This window comes from Mugil cephalus, chromosome 8, assembly GCF_022458985.1.
Source record: "Mugil cephalus isolate CIBA_MC_2020 chromosome 8, CIBA_Mcephalus_1.1, whole genome shotgun sequence".
Classification (NCBI taxonomy): Eukaryota; Metazoa; Chordata; class Actinopteri; order Mugiliformes; family Mugilidae; genus Mugil; species Mugil cephalus.
Genome location: NC_061777.1, coordinates 27,885,797 through 27,908,169, shown reverse-complemented (window position 1 = coordinate 27,908,169; position 22,373 = coordinate 27,885,797). Strand labels below are relative to the sequence as shown.

General features: G+C 39.9%; 1 protein-coding gene across 5 annotated transcripts in view; it reads left to right on the top strand.

Annotated features, from left to right (window-relative positions):
- pdzd2 (PDZ domain containing 2) overlaps nt 1–22,373 on the top strand; it is a 41,873-nt gene that overhangs the window by 5,050 nt on the left and 14,450 nt on the right. For all 5 annotated transcript variants that reach the window (XM_047592714.1, XM_047592716.1, XM_047592717.1 and 2 more), the window contains 5 exons: nt 3,763–4,049; nt 4,303–4,781; nt 10,256–10,652; nt 20,635–20,780; nt 20,917–21,049. In XM_047592714.1, the coding sequence (XP_047448670.1) occupies nt 3,933–4,049; nt 4,303–4,781; nt 10,256–10,652; nt 20,635–20,780; nt 20,917–21,049 (1,272 nt within the window). In that variant the 5' untranslated portion in view covers nt 3,763–3,932. The remainder of the gene's footprint in view (nt 1–3,762; nt 4,050–4,302; nt 4,782–10,255; nt 10,653–20,634; nt 20,781–20,916; nt 21,050–22,373) is intronic.

Below are 22,373 nucleotides of genomic sequence, written 5' to 3'. Positions count from 1 at the left end.
AGTGCACAAGGACTGGACAGACAGGATCTGGAAGAAGATTCTGTGGTCAGATGAGTCCAGTGTCCACCTTTATCCTCCTGCTAATGTGAGGGTAGGCAGAAGGCCAGGTGAACCATTATCTCCGGCATGTACAGTACCTACTGTCGTAAATGGTAGAGGCAGTATCATGGTTTGGGGATGCATGAGTGCTGCTGGTGTTGGTCATCTCACTGTCTGTGATGGCACATTGAACAAAGCAAATATTGTGCCCTTCTCCAAACCCATATGAATTTAGAATAATTAAAAGTAGTAATTAAAAGAAGAGTGGGAGAAGATTGCCCCTCAACAGTCAGTGCGTGTACATGCACGTGAAAAAAAAATTATTGGCTTAATCGGACTCTAGCTGGACAACGTAAGTGCATGTAAACACGTTACTCTTTATCCGATTAAGACCCAGATAATGCGATTGGAATTAGTTTTTCTCCTTCATGTATACGCCTTAATCGGACGACAATCGGATAACGCTTGTGCGCATGCTCCACAACCGCTGCACTGGCGTGTGACCCCAGAACAAAAACATCAAAGAAGGAGACGGTAGAAGAACCGTCTCAGGGATAGCGCATGTCTTACCTGCACCGTAAGTAGCGCGAACATTACGTAGGAGATTAAAAGAGCTGTACTATTATCCGTCTGGCTGTTGTTTGAAATGCCAGTCCGCTGCATGAACAACTCGTTTATTATGTGACTAGTAGGCTAAACGGAAAACAGACTATATAAGCGTTGTATTATCCCCCTGAAAAGACACATATCGCCACCTAGTGTGGAGGAGGAGGACATGTTCCCATCAGTTATTCGATTGTCTCCATTGCGTGTAAATTGGGACAAGGACTGTAGTCAGAAAGTCGTTTTTTGAGCATAGCCGAATTAAGCTTTGCATGTAAAAAACACTGAGTGTGAAAGGCTCGTGGGGAACATGCCAGCCAGGATTAGAGCTGTACTGCATTTAGTTTTGTTAGTTTTTCTTGTAAACAATAAAGTTAAGAAATATAATTTGGATTTGTTTGTGTCTGTCTAATGCAGCCACACCTTTTGAAACACGAAAAAGGCTTTCCACAAATATGTCATGATAATTTGAGATTGTGTAAAATTTTAAGGGTGTCCGGAAACAAATGCTGTTAATTCTTTGCTTGTGTTATTATCACACTGAATGAACCCAGCCAATACAATTCTTGAAGCATCAGCTTGTTCAATTGCTTAACAAGTATAATGAAACTGAACAAGGAACAAACAAATATTGCTGTTGGGCTTTGTTAGGAGTAGATTTTGTTATTATTATTATTATTATTTATTTATTTCTTTGGCAATCTTCAGAGTGTTACTTTATGACTGCAATGTTTTTCAGGCCAAGGACCCCCAAACTGATGGAGAGATTAAGAAGGGACCCCTTACCTGCTATTTGTGTCTTAAAGCATAGGTCTTCAACAGGGGGTCTGCGGAAGTACTGCAGGGGGGTTGCAAAATCTTTGGTTGATTAGACATTTTTTACACACACACGCAACACACAATTTCCCCTCATAAATTTAAATTTCTTTAAATACACATTAACATGAATCCAACATAATTTAGTAAAGAGATAAATGGAGACAGAAGACGTTTCACAGAGAGCGCCACACTAGACCTGTCAATCTAAGCTTCCTGTACACAGTGTGGCCCACCCCTATCGCTGCTGAGCCAATCATGAGGATGCATATTACACTCTGACTCGGTCAGGTTCCACGCAATTGACCGAGAGTTTATTTAGTCCCCAGGTGAAATCCTACACGCATGCTGCAATATTAGCAGAAGAGAAGAGGCCAAAATGGCTTGGTGATTGACTGTCCTTACTACATTTAGCTATGTTTAAAGTTAAAACATGAATTTGTCAATTATTTTCTTTATCTGCCAATTACATATACACACCAGTTAAGTATGTTTAGGTAAGCCATTTTGGTTCTGAATGAGGTCCAACATTTGTTTTTAAATACTACAAATACTATAGTAATACTTACTATAGTCTATATATGGCATTGTATTGGGTACAGCTATGTGGGGGCCATGCTATCACTTCCAGGACTTCTTGTTCGTCTTTACACTGAAGATAGTTCTTAATGAGCTTGGCTGTATGTTTGGGCTCTTTGTCATGCTGCAGAATAAAATTGGGGCCAGTCATACACCTCCCTGATGGTATTGCATAATGGATAAGTATCTGCCTGTATTTCTCAGTATTTAGGTCACTATTTATCCTGACCAAATCCTTAACTCCATTTGCAGAAATGCACCCCCAAAGTTCCAAGGAACCTCCACCATGCTTCACTGTTACCTGCATACACTGCATAGTTGAGTCTCTTGACCTTGTTTCCATGTCAGGGGGATGGCCACTTCTGACCAGACATCTCTGGACAGTAGATGGGTGTACCTGGGTGTTACTGGTTTCTGCCACTTCTGAGCTGATTGCTCTGCTGGACTGCTGTTACTTTGAAAGGTTTTTGTTTGTTTTTCATCTGCTGCACTAAGTTTCCTCGGCCAACCACTGCATCTACGATCCTACAGATCCCTGACTTTGTGCCAGTGTACTAATAAGAATTGATGCTGGTTTGCAGGTAAAGGGTAGTAGTACACGTATTTTATAAATTGATAAAAAAACTTTGACACAGTACTGTATATCCAATTACTGCGATATATTTTATTGTTTTTTAAGTGTAAAGTGTAAAATCAGTGTAACTAAGTTGCTGGAACCTCTGAGTTTTGCCTAGGCAAAGTAATGGCAGTGTAGCAGCTCTCGAAATAAAAGCATGCAGTGAAATGGCAACTAGCTCCTGCCTCATTTTCCGATGTCACCAAGTGTGACCAAGGAATTTATGGAAGGAAATTACAGAAGTGCTGGCATGATGCTCTTTTACATGGTTGAAAAAAGCGGGGTTTTTATGGGTTCAAGATGTTCAAAACAGTTGTTGTAAGAACCAAGTTGGACAAAAAAAATGTTATGCATTACCTTTACTCGTGTTATTCTTAGAACAATGTGCACCTTAAGTGGGGCACAGCAGCATATTATGGTGAAAGAGACCATTCTGCTGTACAAAACTATCAAAATACAACATGTTTGCTGTAATATTTTCATTGTTTTCCACTCATTGCCTAACAGTGGCAGTTTATTCGATTTAAAGAAAAGCATGCATTTACGTATTTTTGAATAAATCCAGTTAAAATAAAACAAGACTAGATTGAAATAAAATAAAAAATAGCTTCTCTAGTGAAATAAAATGGAAAACAGTGTAGTCAAAAAAATTTACAGAATTTACAGAAGCATCATGAACAAATTTACAGCAAAATTTTACAGTGTCCAAGGTGATCCAGTTTTTTCTTCAGTTTGTGTAGCAACAGTGGCATGGAACGTGTCGCATAGTGTTTCCTTGTGCGCTAAGGCAAGGATGGAAACGCCAACCCCACAAAGCACTTTTCATGACAGCAAGTGCACACAGTCCATTGCTCTCCATACACAGCCTACCTGAAACTGCAGCCCACTGCCCCAAATGTGCACATTACTGTGTGAATAAACGGATGGGTCAAATGCAGAGAAGGAATTTCCCCATTAGTGACAAATAAAATAATAACTGTTATTATTTAGAGAGCTGGTCCACTGCTCTGTTGGTTGTATAAGAGGGATTTGCAAGATAACTAAATTTTGTAAAACGGTTTGTTACTTCATTTGCTAATACAACATGTATGTTGCTGTGTTCTACTTAGGTGATAACTTGATGCTGGCAGACACTACACCAAAACACACCAGCCCCTTGGATCCCCCCACCCCTGCCAAGAGGTGGATTTGGGGTAACCAACCCTAACTGGTTCCTGTGTATAAGGTTAGCGTTGGAGGCATCCAAGTGACTGCTGGTCAGGGGGTCAAAGATGCCAGGATGCCCATCACTCAAGACAACGCCCTCGACATACTCTCATTGCTTGAGGACTGGCACAGGGCTCAGAGTACAAGATCACAGCAGGACAGCTGTCTTAAACAGGACAATTCTGGCAAGGTAATTCATTCAGAATCAGAGCTGAATCACTCCCAGACAGTTTTTTTAAACAACAAATTTCAAAACATGTAAAATATGAAAGAAATAAAAAATAAAACATGACTTAAATGTGAAAACTAGCATTAAGTCTCAAATGTATGTTTTTTTTCTGATAAATAACAAACAAATGGATGGTACAACATTTCAGAATGTTAACGCAAGTGATCTTCACCCAGCTTCATTTACTAATCAGTCACTGCTTTTCTTCCTCTAGCACGTTGATCAGGAGTCCTACCAGCCTGGAGAGGGAGACAGTGTGCGCAGTATCAGCAGTGTTAGCAGTCTTAATGTCGAGGACATATCCCTGTGTCTGGCTGCCATTCAGAAGTTGGTAGAGTACATTAAGATTAACTTCATGGAGAGTGACACATCTCCATCAGCCAACCCATACTCCTGCAAGGAGGGGTTAGATGTTGAGGTCCATGCTGTTTCCCTCAGTAAAGATAAGGGAGATGCTGCTGAGTTTGGCCTTAGTTTTGGAAACATCCCAATTTTTGGGGATCCTAATGGCAGAAAGAAAGGAGGCCCAAGAAGGTGGAGGGACCAGGGCCCGATCCTGGATGTGGGCTGCATCTGGGTGACAGGGGTGAGAAGGAGAAGTCCAGCAGCCTGCTGTGAGGGAATCAAACTGAGAGATGAACTGCTGTCACTGAATGGGCAACTGATGGTGGGAGTAAATGTCAGTGGTGCCAGGTAATTACATGTTCCAAACATCTCATCTCATCTTCTATTACTGCTTATCCTCATTAGGGTTGCGAGGATTGCTGGAACACATCATCGGGCAAGAGGTGACCCTGGATAGGTCGCCAGTCTATCACAGGGCTATCACATAGGCAAACAACTCACACTCACACCTAGGGTCAATTTAGAGTAACCAATCAGCCTAACGAGCATGTCTTGCGAGGTGGGAGGAAACCAGAGTACCCGGAGAGAACCCATGCAGACACAGGGAGAACATCCACTGAGAACATCCAAACTCCACTGTGCCACCCTTGGACCAAACATGTCAAGACAAATATGATTACAACGAAATTATATAATGTTAGCACTTTGCAAGGTGATGGTGGCACAATTAATTTGAATCATTCATCCAAATGAATACCTGAAAATTTGCTTAAAGAAACTTTAAACTTTAAGAAATCCTATACTGCCTTTTAAATAAATAAAACAGTGCAGATGTGTTAGGCACGTAGAAAAGTTCTGTAAACTAAAAATGCTTTTAAAAATATTAATAATGATTATGTTTATTTTTTATCAATTTACAAAATCCAAAGTAAGCGAACACAAGAAAAATCTAAATCACATCAATATTTGATGTTACTACCCTTTACCTTCAAATCAACATCAATCCTTATTAGTACACTGGGGTTTTTGTAGGATTGTAGACACAGTGGTCGGCCAAGGAAACTTAGTGCAGCAGATGAAAAACTAATCAAGCTTATTTTCATTCAAAATCAGAAGATGTCCAGCCAGTGACACCCAGGTACACACATCTACTATCCAGAGAACCCAGTCGGGTAGAAACACAGAAGATAGAGAGAAAAGAAGAGCAGGAGAAACAGATAAACAAACTTCTGTCAAACTTCCTTCAGCAAATGGGTCCCTCCATATGTGCTGGGTTCTGCTCAAGGTTTCTTCCTGTTAAAAGGGAGTTTTCCTTGCCACCGTCGCCCTCAGGCTTGCTCTGGTGGTTGCAGGCTGGTTTTTGTGAAGCGGCTTGAGACAATTTGTATTGTTATTGGCACTATATAAATAAATATGTGCATATGGCACACTCAGGGATCAAACCGCTAACTCTTTGGTTCATGGACAACCCGCTCTACCTACTAAGCCATAGCCGAATTCAACTGAATTGAAAACTGAACTGAAAAAACTGAATTGAACTAAATTGAACTCCAGACTATGAAGACTGGGCTGGTTGATGAGGCCACGACAGCAGATGTAGCTTAGAACTCCGCAGGTCAGATATTCAGCACTCCAGACCAGAGACCCTCACAAGAAGATGGAGGGGGAGGGGAGCGGAGGGGAGAGAGTAAGACACAGTGGTTAGTAATAGAAAATAAAATGATAAGATATTAGAGGACAGGAGCCAGAGAAGAAAGAGGAGAGGACATGTCCTCAGAGCATCGTCCCCATGCAGCCTAGGATTATAGCAGCATAACTAAGGGATGGTTAAATCCAGCTCTAACTATAAGCTTTGTCAAAAAGGAAAGTCTTAAGCCTGACTTTAAACATAGAGATGGTGTCACAATATAAAAGTAATGTAGCTGATTACTTTTAATTACTTTTGGAATACTTCAATCCCAAACATGTAAATAAAGACAAAAATGTACAGAAGATATGTCATCAGCTAAATGTATTTATTAGAGTAATATATAAAATCATTTATCAAATTAACAAATCAGATATCCATTGATTTTTTTTTAAAAAAGGAATAAATAAATAACATAAACCGTGCAAAACACATCATCATAAATCATACTATGCCATAGGCTATAACAGCAATATCTGCAATGATAAGAATGAAATTGATTAGTTTTAATTATTATTGTTAATTCAGGGGAGTAGGTTTGATTTTGACATTGCTAATGATCATAGTCAGAGACAAAATTCAGTAATCGACACATTTCATTCAAGGAGAATACAAGAATTCAATGCATTCTGCAATGTTATAGATTAAAGTAACTAATGAAAGGCAAGGAGACAACTTTGAAGAATACCCTGGGGGTATAGATGTAGCAACATTTGAGCCCTTGAACAAGCAGATTAGCCTACCTAAGTATCACTGGTATTCAGATTGTTATCACACACACATCATCACACATTTGTCACAATGATGAATCTCAAGGCTTACATACCCATCAGTATTTGATCTCACCCGTGGATTTCTAGCCTCTCCTCCAGCCTCTCCTTCTTTGCCTCCTCTGCCCTGTCCTCCATCATCTTCTCCAGCCTCTTTACTGTCTGTCTCCTGACAAGAATATGTTGATGCATGACATATGAACAGATTAGGGATACAATGATCATCGAGCTTGGTGGTACAGTTACTGCCTGAGAAAAAAATATTAATTGTTTTATTATTTTAAACAATCATTTGTTTATTCATGGGGGTTGCTGGAGCCTATCCCTGTCATCGTGTGGGAGGCGGGGTACACCCTGGGCAGGTCGCCAGTGTATCATAATGCCATCACACAGAGACAAACAACTATTCGTACTCACACTTAAGGTCAATTTAGGGTCATGAAAATACATGGAAATAATTTTAAGACTTCTTTTATTCAAGATCTGTACTATTGAGACTCTGCAGTTACCCTTATAGTAACTTAAACTTTGACTTCAAAAAAAGTCTAACATGTGGAGTTGACATACTTTAAAAAAGGAAGCACACAAGCAGGACAAAATATAAATGTAAATGCAAATGACACCACTGATATTAAAATCCGTCTAGCTGACATACCAAACATGCCAAAATATGTCGACAACTTACACTTACACTTACAAAGATAAATGTATTGCCACCTCCTATCCTATCTACAGCTGGTTACAAGTAGCATTACAAGCAGATGGAGTATGCCCAATCGCATGTTAGCTGGAAACCGGTAGAGCCAATCAGAGAGGGATATTCAGGTTAGAGGCGGGACTTCTAGGAGAGGCCGACTGTTAACCTTTGTGTGCCATAATTATTGACTAAACCCTATGGACAGCAGTTATTAATGGTAGTGACGACCAATTAGTTGCTGTATATTGGTAGGGACTTGTCCCTAGCGTCCCACCCAATTCTAGGCCCCTGTTATAATTAGATGTAACAAAAATCACATGAAAGAGGTGTGTAAGATAGTAGAGTTATCGACGAGTCATTGAATTACCTGTGATATGAAATGCATAGCTTTTGACTTTAATTCCATGTGTGCCAAACATGATCATCTGCTGTCACTCATCTCCTTTGCACACAGAAGCAGTTAGCCTTAATAGCCTTTTGCCAATAGCCCTTTCTGACAAACTTTGCTAATTGACTTGATTTGTTTCCCCCTCTAAACCTAACGAAGAAGGCCTGGTTATAATTTAAGGTAGAGCAGGTGAAAAAATGAAGTACAGTGAAGTGTAACAGCATGTAAAACATACAGAACACATACTGTTTGTTTTCATGCCTATAAATGTTTCTTTAATTTTGAAGTCTCTTAATGCAGACAACATTTTAGACTCTTAACTTAGACTGCATGATGATGTGATTGCCGTTTTTTGATGAAGATGAAAACTCAAAATGGTGTTGGAGTTTCCACCTGGTGTATGCAGGTTTATCAGCCGTGGCCTGATTTTCTTCAGCAGTTCCAGGCTGCTGATCCATGGGCAGTGTGGGACATCATGCAGAGCCCAAGCCTCCATGGGGCTCTAAGCAAAATTTGATTTTGGGGCCCTCTATTTCTGTCAATAATATTGATTGTTGGTCATGCACACACCTACTATGAACTCATACCACTCTGATTATCCTATTGTCCTTTGCTGAGATAATCCTCCCACTTCACAGTTGTGGCATATCATCATGCTGTTTAGACAGAGTGAATATTGCACAGGTGTGCCTTAGGCTGGCCACAATAAAAGGCCACTCTAAAATGTGTAAAATATAAGGGACAGTGGGCACAGAGGATGGGGGTGCGAGACAGAGCTCTGTAGAGGATAGAGATGGACCTAAGATGAAAAACATACATACATACACACCCATATTCATGAGGTACTTTGACTAAATCAATATCCCCGTGGGTGTAATTCTTCTTATATTTAGAAATTAAATGTATACTGTATGGTGACAGTTTTTCCCCCACCTGATGCATTATCCACAATTGAGCCCGAGGATGGACTGACACTGGGCTGATTCTGTCCCTCCTACTTCAACAGTGCTCCAGGGAAAATTTCACATCATTTATGAGTTGATGTAAAAAGTATACATCTATTTCACTTTCATAAATTACCACCTTTGCAGCAAACAATTTGTGCAATCACACACGCAACACAAGTCACGTTTGCTAGCATAACATATTGCTAGAAACCATCACCGCGCTGGCCAGCACACGGTGACGTTTAATGTTTGCTATCAAAAGTTAGCAAAAACTTTGTTTTGAAACCAGAAAAAGCCGAAATATATAGGGCCAACATTGACAATAAGCTCAATCACAGTTAAATACAAACACGTTTTTAACTAGCTAGCTAATTTGCTATTAATGGCTTCACAAATCTCTTTGATAAACATTCCATTACCAAGACAAGGCAAAGAAACCTTTATCTTGGCGTTCCACTTCCTCTTTCTTCCTCTTTATATATGCCCCTGAAGGATATGTCCTTTTTTCCGATATTGTTTTACCTTCAGCGCTTTAGATGCGCAGTGCGCACCGCAGCGGATCTTTGATATTTAAAGAAGCGCAAAGCCTCAGCAGTACTCTATTAACATAAAACTGTGTTTTTTTACAATAATATAGCTGTGATCATATAGAAATCATCACTCCTACATGCAAAAATAAATAAATAAATTAATGACTTAAATAAAATTCTTTGTTAATTGCTCTTGGGGGCTCTCTAGTGGCTGCGGGACCCTAAGCAGATGCTCAGTTTGCTTGGATGGACATGGGAGGTCGTGTCGGAGGTTGAGACCCACATACTCAACTTTCGACTACCTGTCTCAAATTTTTGGCACTTCCGCATGGGCTTCATCACTTAGACCCAGAGGCTGCCGCTTGTCATAGACCCATGGGTCCTGTAATCCACGGCCATGGGTGGCATGGGTGATCATTGTAGTTTGTTTCGTAAAGTGTCGCATTGCATGTGACACCGCCGTATGTCACATTTTTGACTTGAAAAATTAAATCCTGCCCAGTAACCCCCTTTCGTATAAAATGTACCATAATTTGATGTTTTTTCCCTGTACTGTAACGAATTACAGTAACCGTTTTTTGTATCCTGATTACGTAATGCCGTTACATGTAATCCGTTACTCCCCAAGCCTGCACATCAGTATTGTTGGCACGGCTTCTTTTCCATTCCTCTTGGTCTTGAAAGATTAGATCATACTGGTTAACCATCATTAGGCCTTTGTTTGTGTGTCTTTTGTTTGAAAAAGAAATGCACATATTCATATTTGCTATGACAGTTGTATTTGTTTTTGTTTTTTTTAATAGCTACTTGGTTGACCAGTGCTGGAATCAAGGCTGCGTCTATCTGATCTTACTCCGGCGAGTCAAGAGAAAGGCTCCTCTCCCTCCCTGTGATGTCAGTGATAGTGTCAGTACACCTGTCTGCAGTAACGAGTGTGAAGACCTGCAACACAATCAGTGTGCATCTGAGTCAACTGACAGCCTGGCAAACTGCAAACGAACACGCAAGTTTGGTGTCATATCACGATCTTCCTTTAACCGAGATAACAGGGTCAGTACTGACACAGAAGTATGGAGCAGGTTCAATGGCTACAGCTCTTCTCTTCCCACTGATGCTGAAGTCAATCCTCCAGGGGACAAGTCAGGTTGCATCCTCTCCACACATACACCTACAGGAGAGATCCCAGACACGTTTACTCAGGTGAGAACTGTCCCTCAGCATTTACTACCATTTCACCTGCAAGATGATTTTGTGACAGATCAGTGTTTCCCCAATCATTATATTGGGGGGGTGCCCTGCCCCTCCAAAGAGATGCCACACCTCCACTGACAGACTATGGAGGACCAACTCTACCATAATTAAAAATAGAGAAATGAATAAATAAATAAATACCTACAGATATATTCCATAAATAAATAAATAAATACCTAAATATTAGGGCTGTAGCGAAAAAAATAATCTCATGATTAAAGGGACAGTGTGATTTTGGTGACATCTTGTGAGTGGATTGAATTAATTGAACTGAAAACTGAAAGCATCAGTTACACAATATATGGCTGTGACTCAACAGAGAGTCTATAGCTTGGAAATGCTGGACAAAATGAATGAATTAAATGAATGAATGAATGAAAATGAAAGATGTGGTGAGACATTTGTGTTATTATTATTAAATATATCATTATCGTTGTTTTTATTGTTAACATCAATCCATTTTTATATCCGTTTTGACAAATACCCATATGCCTTTCAATGGCGTTGCACATTATCTGCATTTTTAATTTAAACAATCTATATTCATAAATATATGCCTGACATTTATAATAAACCAAATGGATTGAAAATTGGTTGAAAATTCAGTGAGTTATGATGATTTTAATTGTTGATAGACCTCTGCCTCCGTTCACTAATACAATAAGTAGACAGGGCTTCCACCTGCCCAAGATGGCGCATCGTTCCAATGGAAAGAAACAGCGGATGCGGCATGTAGTGAATATATCTCTGTGCTTAGGTGCACGCGATGGAGTCCTGGTATCCTGTTCCTGTTGTTTGTTTGAATCTCCTCGTGCTGACTGCGTAAACATGAAGAGGAAGACATTGGCTTGTAGAGTATCGAGATGGGTAACTTGCTTGAAATGCTCTACAGCAACACCTGTGGCTGGATGACCTAATTGCTCTTCTTGCAAAGCAAACGGAATTGAATGGGAGTTAATGTATCGATACTCGCGGCTGAATAATCAATACTTTTTGGGAAAACTAAATATCGATATATATCGCAGGGTCGATAGAATTGCCCAGCCCTACTAGTGGTTTATTTAGTTGACCTAGTCTTTTTAACAGTGGATTTCCTCTTATAATTCAACTGAAAAATAAATTAAAAAAAAAATAACAATAAATAATAATAAATAAAACAATAATAAAATGGAGAGATGAAACAGCACTTACCACTATAAAGCCTTTGATTGAGTATTCTGTGCAAATAGACCAATGAAAGAAAATGTTTTGAATTAGATAATGAACTCAGTGGATAGCCTTAAATGATTAAAAGACCACAAACAAAGGCACAAAATCAAAAGCAAGATTAGCTCCAAGGTAAACTAAAGAGTTTCATGAGGTATGCTACGTTTTTATGCAGAAGAACTTCATCTGCCTCCATCACAACAAATTGGTAAATTCAAGTGCAATATCGGTCGTGATGGCTGAAGTTGACAACTCTAACGCTAACGATTGAAATCTGAAGGACCCAACTTGACCTCTGATAACTGCTTCAACACAAGGGAAACGCAGCGAGGCTGCCACCTTAGATGGCAAAAATACAAAACACTCAAGACTCATATTCATCGACCCTGAACCCCAACGGCCACTGTCCGGCCCAGGTCGTAAAAATCCCAACAAGAAGCCGACTGAATGACTAACGTACACTCTACGTTACACTTAAGCCCACACACATACAAACAAAATAGCCTGTTGTCTGGCACCTATTACTTAATCAACACTAACATATATTAAATTTAAGCGCATTCTTCACCCTGGGCGGGAAACAACATACATTCTTCTTCTTGTCTTACAGAGTTTGGCGGTGGCACACTAGCGCCCCCTCTGAATGGAGGGCCACCTCCTAGCGCACTTCCATTTCCGGCTACATTTACATTCAACATTTTATGTAATCAACATAACTTTAGTTCATTAAATCATGTTCATAAAAGGAATGTAAATGAATTGTGTTGCATTTATTAGCTTTATTTTTGTATATTCAAAGACCTGGTATTTCTCATATTTTCAGTACATTCTCATATACCAGTTTAAAATATTGTCCAGCACACTCTTCGCTTAAAGTGGGATGAGAGGTGCCTGGATTTTGCCCTAATGCTTATTCAGCAATATTCTATAATATCACAATGCCAACAAATGTTCCATTTCACCATGTAAATCAAGTTGCTCACGGCTAACGTGAATACTCGGAAATTAATTGAGGAACCAATAACATGTTGAAAGTGATCCTTGTAGTCTTCCTGAGCCAGTTGTTGATACCCGTATAAATTGATTGATAAGCAAAAGTTTTTCCTCTTCCCTTCTGTATTGTCCACCCTTCCTACAGCGGTGAGTCCGGGTCAGATGTTGTAATATCATTTGTTTTACTCTATAATCAGCAAAACATACAATTATCGTTGTGGGGTATTCATTAACCTTTGTGTAGTTGCAGATGATCTGTAGGCTCTCACTATATTGATGTCAAGATCATCAGGGAGTTTTAATGAGGAGTATAAAAAGTCAGTTAGAAAAGGATGGATGTTGTTCTTATATGGAAAATTCTTATATTGTTGCGTCTCTGAGCATTGTCTAAGCGATCACTGTTAGCTGCTATGCTAGACTAGACCCTATACTCATGCTTTGTGTTCCTATCCTCCATCAAGCTAACCCTTTGTTCTGCTGTGGTGATTCTTTTGTCCTGCTTATCAATTCTCTGTTTTATCTCACTCACTGATATAATTCGAGTTTTTCGAGTGAAGCTTTGGTGTCTTTGAATGCGTTAGCATTATTCTGTCGGAGGCTCCTCAATTCTGTTAGCATTTACGATGCTCCGCTAGGATGCTCACTAGTCTCCTGTGATGATGTATGCCATGAGATTACCGTGGGGGTTTGCTGCCTCTGGTCGGTCTCTGTAAACATCAAACATCTGCTATGGATGTGATGTCACCGGAAGTACCGGATGTCATTCATTTTGATTGCCTTATTCATTGACAGGACGAGTCAGGCGCAGTCCATATATTCCATCCAAAACTGTTCAGTTTCTTCCAGCTCCACATTTCTCACTGCTTCTCTGAATGTTCTGAATATTCTGTCATATGGTGAGATACATCATCTGATGAGAGAACAAAGAAAGAAGATTCATCCAGAATGATTCTTTCCAGCAATACAGTCACTTCTGGAGAGAGTGGTTCATGTATTTCTAGATACTTGTCATAGAGGAGTCTCTCTATAGCTTCCTGCATGGATTTATGTGTGTTCATTGCTTTGTTCCAATTCAGCATCCTATCAGTGACCCCAATCACAGAGCCAGAGGTGATCAGTTTTGCTTCCAAAGCCATTTCTACCCATCCAGTCCCTTGACAGTATTTTCTGCCTATGCCTTTCAAGTATACTCCACAGCAATGGAATGCACCAATGAGGATGATAAGGTTTTGGTATTTTTCAGGTTCATTCCATACTAGAGGGTATGCTTCCATGTAAACACCTAGATCAAATGTACTTATGATGTACTCTTGCCTAGGTTCAGAGGATGCAACTGACTGCATCTAATGCATTCTTGAATGGTTTCCAAGTCAGTTATGGGAGAATTGATCATGGGATAGTATTCAATTGTGGTGAGGCATTTTGGAGATTGTCCAGTAACAGACACCCATCCTGACAAACCAGGGACGTTCTGATCCAGAGTTGATTTATGAGCAAAGATCCAAATTGGATCAGTATCTGATGATTTTGATTGGCTGTATGTGGTTGAGTTACAGGTTGTTCTGAGGTAAGGGCATCTGATATCACAAGCTTATCAAAATTGTTCTATCAGGTTGCCCCTTGATAATATTCGAGTTGCTGACTAATGAAGCACTTTCCACGATTGCATTTGCCAGAGCCGTTTCAAGTGTGAGTATGTGTATGACTTGCAGTGACCAAGCCTCTTCATTAGAGTAGAGATGCTCTTGGATCTGAAGCGATGGCGCAGTGTCATATATAACAAGATGTGTGTTTTCATCTTCCATTGACCCAACGTAACCACTCTGTAGAATCTGTCTTGAGAAATGGATGATACCAGACTCTTCTCCTGACATGAGGGCTTCTCATCTCCACAGATGAGGTTTAAAACAGTCGGTTGGGGAGTGTATTGGTTGGTTTGTGTATAGATTGATGAACATTTTTTTTTTCTTATGCACCCTGATACCCGGATCCACCTGGGAGCATTATATTATACACTTTTCATGTAATTAACTTCATGTAGTATAGAAGTATAAGTCAAGTCTCAACTCTTCTTTAAGATATTGTTTAGACATGAAACATGCTTAATTCCATTTGATAGGGTAATGTTTGAATGTTCTGTTTTCTCCAATTTGAGATACAAGTAGAGAACTTTGGTCATTGCAGGTGTTATCTCTTAGACAGAAATGGCTTAAAAGGTCTTAAGTTGAAGATGAAAAATGTGGAAAGTTTTTTTTTATATCCATGTGGGGCAGTGTTATTTATAATAAAATGCTTAAAAAGGATCACTTTCAATGAAACTTTGTCAGGCGGACAGACATTTTTTTGTTGTGTGGAAATACTGAGGATGGATATATTTATATATTATGTAAGGGATAATGCCCGATGAGGTGTCCATTATCAGAAATGAATGGACGACATGGAGGCATTATCCCACTTATACCATGGTCACTTATGAAATAAATAAATATTAGGTCAATTATTAATAAGTTAATGTTGTTTTTACAGTTTAAATCATAAGTTTTTCACAAGAAGCAGCTGAGCGGACTATTTAACATCTCCCGTCCACAGGCGTTGCCTTATCATCCTCTAAATTGTCCAGTACCTCTGGTGTCACCTCCTTGTGTCGCGTCTCCTTTTTCTTTTCAGATTCTCTGCTCTCTTTGTCTTCTGCTGCATCCCAGTCTTCAGAATGATCAAATTCACCAAATAGGTTGAAGTTAACTATAATATCACTCATTTTTGTCAGCTATATTTCCACTGTGATAAATAAACTTACCAAAGCGTTTGAGCCAGCGCAATCATTCAGGACTGTCATCAGGTAATTTGACCAGAACGACTTTACTTTTTAATGTACACCCCGCAGCCAGTCAGAATTGAGGATTCACCCAGACCATGGCATATATATATATGCAATTACATCATTATGCCAGACGCTTCTCCCAAAAAGGTCCCTATCAGTTTTTGATGGCCCAATGTATGCGATAACATTTGTGAAATATATTTAGGTGGCATATATATTTAGGTATTAAGTGGTTTATTTATGACATATATCTGTACCTACATTTAGCACAGTTAGCTTACGGTTAGCATAGTTAGCATACATGTAGCACAGTTAGCCTACATTAAGTACAGTTAACCCAAATGTTGCACAGTCAACCCACATGTCGCACAGTTAGCACACTTAAACCCACATTTAGCACAGTTAGCATACGGTTAGCACAGTTAGCTTACGGTTAGCACGGTTAGCCTCTGTGAGAGAGTAATGCATGCATACGCACTCGTGTGTGTGTGCGCACCACTACTCTTCCTGTGTGTATCTGTAACTGTAATAACATGGGCTCGCAGTTTAAATTCTTTACGCCTCACTGCTTTGCTGAGCACATTGTGAGAGACAGAACAAGTTTGTTTACAACTGTGGAAAAAATCTTGTCTCTAGTGTGTAAATGGTGGACAGGTGCGAAAGAGAAAAATTTCAAGCTATTTCAAACACGCACCTTTAAGTAACAAGCTTGCACACTCTAAAACGAATTTTGACAGAAATTTTCATGGTCATTGAACAGTGAGTGATCAAATACTGTAAGACCTATCAAAACGAGGAGTAATACACTAATGCACAAGGCTTGTCTTTACATTTTAAAGTTTAAATGAAGTCTCTTGGTGAAAGTATGCCTGAGCAGTAGACCTTTGAAAAACTGTCTTTTTTGCATGTTTTTTTTTCGGCCATCCCATTCATTTTCAATGGAAAATTTGTCGCAGTTTTCTGCAAAAAATTCGTATTTCGTAAAGAAAAGTAATAGCACACCAATCCCAATCGAACCGTATGTTTAGATATATAATTCGCCTAACTACTCTTCGAGCTATAGGACGGGCGTTGCCCTGTAGCCCTAATAATGAAGTTACTGGTCTAATTTAAGTGAATTTATTTAATTTAATTTTCTTCATCGTCATGTATCTGCGCTTCTCCTTCACTCTGTTTTATGATGGACAGAGCTCCACATTGATGTACACGCAAACAAATAGGTGAACACACACTTACAGCCAGAATGACAGAATAAAGGGGGACTAGCGGGACTAACATGGTGGTTATTATACGGTGGAGAGAGGAGCTAACCCTAACCATGGGGCTATGTTATCATGCTGAGACTGTGTTAAACATGCTGCTGTGATTTGGCTGATGAACTCTTTCAGTGTGTTTGTATGTTAGTGTACATGTGTTAACCGACTGGTGTGTAGCTGTAGTGGTGTTGTCATTTATATTTTGGTTAAGTATTCTGTTTGCTGTGTGTGCTCCCGTGGAACTTTATACTAACCGATTAGCCTGTTTTCTGCTAACTGGTATAGCGGTACTATGTCTTTGTGTAAGAATCTTATGTTAACATGTTGTAGTAGTCCATTAAGCGCTTTCATGCTAGTGGTTTGAGCTTTTATCGGTTAACTACATGGACTGACAGAGCTTCAGAAGCTGCTCTGCTCTACTGATACATAAACGATTGCTGAGTTTGTCTATAAACTTGCCTGATGCCAGTTCAGCTATTGCAATGCAACACATGGATGGATGGATGGATGGATGGATGGATGGATGGATGGATAGGTGTCATCCTAGTGCATCAGAAGGATTGTAACTCAGGAATAATGTCTATAGGCAGCTTGTCTGCATTCACAATGGTGAAGGCTTGTCTTGTCTTATATTAAATACATCTGCATCAAGATGACTGCTAAGACTGAGAGGTCAGAACCAAAACACACCAGCAAGTCCACCTCTGGACTTCATTTACATTAATGAACATTTTCAAAATAAAATGTAAATGCACCCAGTTATAGCCAAAAGGCTACTTTCCATTGCCAGTCCCCTGCCAGAAGGAGAATGGCCATAACCTGGAAAAGAGGCAGTAATTCTGGTAAAACAAATACAGCAACATAAAATGTATGTACTCACATAAGGTGAGTATTCGACAACAATAACAACAAATTTCACGCCAAATAAAAACGAGGATTGTGCAATGGTCCTGATTTTTCCTCCAGAATTTTGAGGACTTGTTTGTATTTAAAGAAGTAATTTGCAATGGCCCAGTTGGGTGAATAGTAATTAGCATGAGATATTATAAGAGAAAACATGTACATTTCTGTCACTTCTGTAGACATATGATTTCTAAGATGCCTGAAAAAAGGATTGGACCCAGGATTGAACACCTGTGACAAGATCTTTGACAGTAGAATGTGTATGTTGTATTCTAACACACTGAAATTGATTAATGAGATAGGATCAGAACCAGTTGGAAGTAAACTGCAAAAAATTAAACTGACCAAATTTAGATGAGAGAATATTATGGTTAACGGTGTCAAAGGCTTTTCGAAGATCTAAAGAAATCCCCCCTCTGTCCATTAAAGAAGTAAAAGTTAATGGTGTCGAAGGCTTTTCGAAGATCTAAAAAAATACCCCCTCTGTCCATTAAAGACTTGTTTCAATAAAGTAGACAGTTGTTGTTTCTGTTGAGTGATGGGCCCTAAAGCCATGTTGCATGGGATGTAGGAGCTGACTAGAATTGAGATGAGAGATTAGTTAGTCTGCCACTAATTGTTCAGTGATCTTCAGTATGACAAAAAGAAGGCTTATTGGTTTATAATTTGCTACGGAGTGAGTGTCATCACCCTTAAAAATTGGGACAACAACTGCAGGCTTCTAATATTCAGAGAAGCTCCCCTAGTCCCCTGAGTAAATGAAATATTCACAATGTATCTATATAAAGTCAGTACATTTTAAAGTTCTACAGAGACAAAATGGCTAAACAAGTAACCTAATGCAAGAAACACACCTGACACAGATACAGATTCTATGCCAGGAAAGGTACAGCTGCTGCCAGATCGCCATGAAGTGCAGATTCAGTCCGTCAGCAGTTGGATGCACTCTGCACAAATATAGACGAACTGACAGCTTGGAAGACAAACCAAGTGCTCGGTGTCCAAAGGTTTTTACAACAAGAAATGGCCCCACCCCGATGTGCATATGCAGGGAAAACTTCTGAATGACATCACAGGAGCTCCAACAGCAGTGGTCAAACCAAACAGGTGTCCGGTGTTCCAACCGCACTGTACGTGGTCGACTTTAAGATCATGACTTAAGATCCTACAAGGCTGTCAAGAAGCCCCTGACAAATGACCAAACACACTGGACAGTCAGGAATTGGAAGAAGTTTCTGTGATTAGATGAGTCCAGGCATGCAGACTGCTTTTCCAAACATTTGTGAAAGAATGGGTCACTCTCAGAGCTCAGTGAATTCCAGTGTGGTATTATGATAGGATGCCACCTGTGCAGCAAGTCCAGTCATGAAGTTTCCTCGCTACTAAATGTTCCAAAGTCAACTATCAGTAGTATTATAACGAAGTAGAAGCAATTGGGAACGATGGCAACTCAGTCACAAACTGGCAGGCCATGTAAAATGAAAGAGTGAGGTCAGCAGATGCTGAGGTTGCAGAGGTTGCCAACTTTTTGCAGGGTTAACCCTCCTACTATCCTCAAATATTACTAAGATATTTTACCCTCAAGGAAATGATTTACAAAAACTTGTTGGCCAAGTTATTGTTTATATGTTGACTACATAAATAACCCATTGCTACCAGACGTTCCCTCTAGTGGTATTTTTTGAATGCTCAACATTGATTGGGGTCAAATTGACCCCAAGGATAATAGGAGGGTTAATCGCTACAGGCTTCCAAACTTCATTTGGCCTCAGATTAGCTCAAGAACAGTACGTAGAGAGCTTCATGTAATGGGTTCCCATGGCCAAGTAGCTGCATCCAAGCCATACATCATCAAGTGCAATTCAAAGCATCGGATGCAGTGGTGGAAAGCACGCCACCACTGGACTCTAGAGCAGTAGAGACACATTCTCCGGAGCCATGAATCCCGCTTCTCCATCTGGCAATCTGATGGACAAATCTGGGTTTGGTGGTTGTCAGGAGAACAGTACTTGTCTGACTCTATTGTGGCAACTGTAAAGTTTGGTGGAGTGGGGATTATGATGTGTGGTTGTTTTTCAGGAGCTGGACTTTGGCCCTTAGTTCCAAGAGATTGTGGACAATTCCATGCTCCCAACTTTTTGGGAACAATTCCTCTTCCAACATGTCTGCACACCAGTGCACAAAGCAATTTGGTATAGAAGAACTTGATAGAACATGTTTGGGATGAATTAGAATGAAGACTGTGAGCCAGGCCTCGTCATCCAACATCAGTGTTTGACTTCACAAATATGCTTCTGGAAGAATGGTCAAAAATGCCCATCAAGACACTCCTGAACCTTGTGGAAAGCCTTCCCAGAAGAGCTGAAGCTGTTATAGCTGCAAAGGGTGAGGCGACATCATATTAAAACCTATGGATTGAAGATGTGATGTGAAGGCAGGTGAGCGAATACTTAAGGCAATATAGTGTCTCTGACTTTTAGGATCTGATCAGAATTCAAACAAAACACCAAGATAAGTGTCAAAGTCTCCTTCCTTTTGTTTCATTTTCCGATTTGATATTGAAATGCCTGAAGTGAATGGGTACTATTTAAAGTTCTACAGAAGGTCTACATAATTTTTTTGTTTCACCTCATCTCAAAAAAATGAATTTGATAATAAAGATTAATATATAAAATAATAATGAGAATCATCATATAATCAGTCTCAACTTTGATTTATTGTTTGATGTATGACTGTTTGTGCTTTTTTGCAGACCAGACAAGGCAGTCATATCTGGAAGATGCATATGATGAAGGGTGAGGAAGGCCTGGGCATAAAGATAACAGGCGGGCGTGGCTCCAAGCACTCTCCTTGTAGCATCATTATAGCTCATATAGTGGAAGGGGGTGTCATTCACAGGTATAGTAAGCTCAAATTTCAATAGTCCTCACTGTAATCCCCTGTCAATCTTATCAGTAAATGAGAGTGCATTTACATTGCATTAACAGCTTGTGCTGTGTGTGTTTATGTGTATGTGTCTGTGTTTGTGTTTTAGAGATGGTCGTCTTCATGCAGGTGATGAGCTATTGATGATTAATGGTAAGTCTCTGGTGGGTCTCACCCACCAGGAGGCTGTGGCTGTCCTTCGGTCTACTACTGGTCTTGTCCAGTTGGTCGTGGCTACGAGGGTAAGTGCAGACATAGACACAGACACGCACACAGGGATAACAGAGTGGGGTGTGTGGGTCAAATTGGGTGTATCCTGTTCTGTTCTGCTGGTGTCCATTAAGTAAGGAATAATGCCTGACGAGGTGGACTGGAATGGACTTTATGGAAGCAACCACACCTCCCCGTCGTCCATTAATTTGTGATAATGGCCACCAAAGGGCATTATCCCACTTATACCATGGTCACCTACGAAATAAATAAATATAAGGTCAAATATTAACACGTTATTGTTGTTTTTTACAATTTAAATCATAAGTTTTTCACAAGAAGTGGCTGAGTGGACTATTTAACACCTTCCGTCTATGGTAGAACCAGCAGCTCAATCGGCCGCAGCAGTTATTAATCAGCGGAGGGGAAGTGAGATGATTGCTTAATGTTACATTATGTTACACAAAGTATCATTTCAGAAGGCCAGTGCACTTATTACCGCATGTGTGTCCAGAGGATCATGCGAAATTTCCAGGATCCACAGATAGTTTCTGTATATTATCCACCTCTGGTGTCACCTCCTTGTGTCGTATCTCCTTCTTCTTTTCATATTCTTTTCTCTCTTTCTCTTCTGCTGCATCCCAGTCTTCAAACTGATCAAATTCACCAAATAGGTTAAAGTTAACTATAAAATCACTAGTTTTTTGTCAACTGTATTGCCGTTTTAATAAATAAACTGTGAAATAATGTATATTCTGTGTTTCTGTTGCCACGGTTACCGAAGCTGTCATCAGGTAATTTGACAGTAACTTCTTTATGGGTGTTCATTATTACTTTTTAATGTACACCCCGCAGCCAATCAGAATAGCGGATTCACCCAGACCATGGTATAAAGATGGATATTTCAAACCTGGTTGTGACACAAGGTATATCACACTTGAGAACGACTAATCCTGCAACCTGTCAAAATAGTGTACACACACAAGAACATGGCAGCATTCTCCCCTAACTGTTGGTTTAGGTTGTGGGGAGATGGCAGCACATCATAAATAGCCCCTATCACAAATCTAATCCTACTAGCCTCCATGCTCCACAGCTCTTTCCACTTCACCTTCCTTTTTTCTACACTCTCCCAGTTCACCCACTGTCTTTGCTTAGCCTGTGACACTGCCTTATTGCATCTTACTGCTTCCTCTTGCTTATGAATCTCCTTCACTACCATCTTTCTCTTTTCTCCTACTGACGCCTTGTTCCACAGACTGTATCTTTACTGCATCTTTTGGATTCCACTTGCTCCCCTGTGGGCGCTGCACACCTAACCACTGAATCTTTTGACTGAGAGTCATCTCCAGTTTA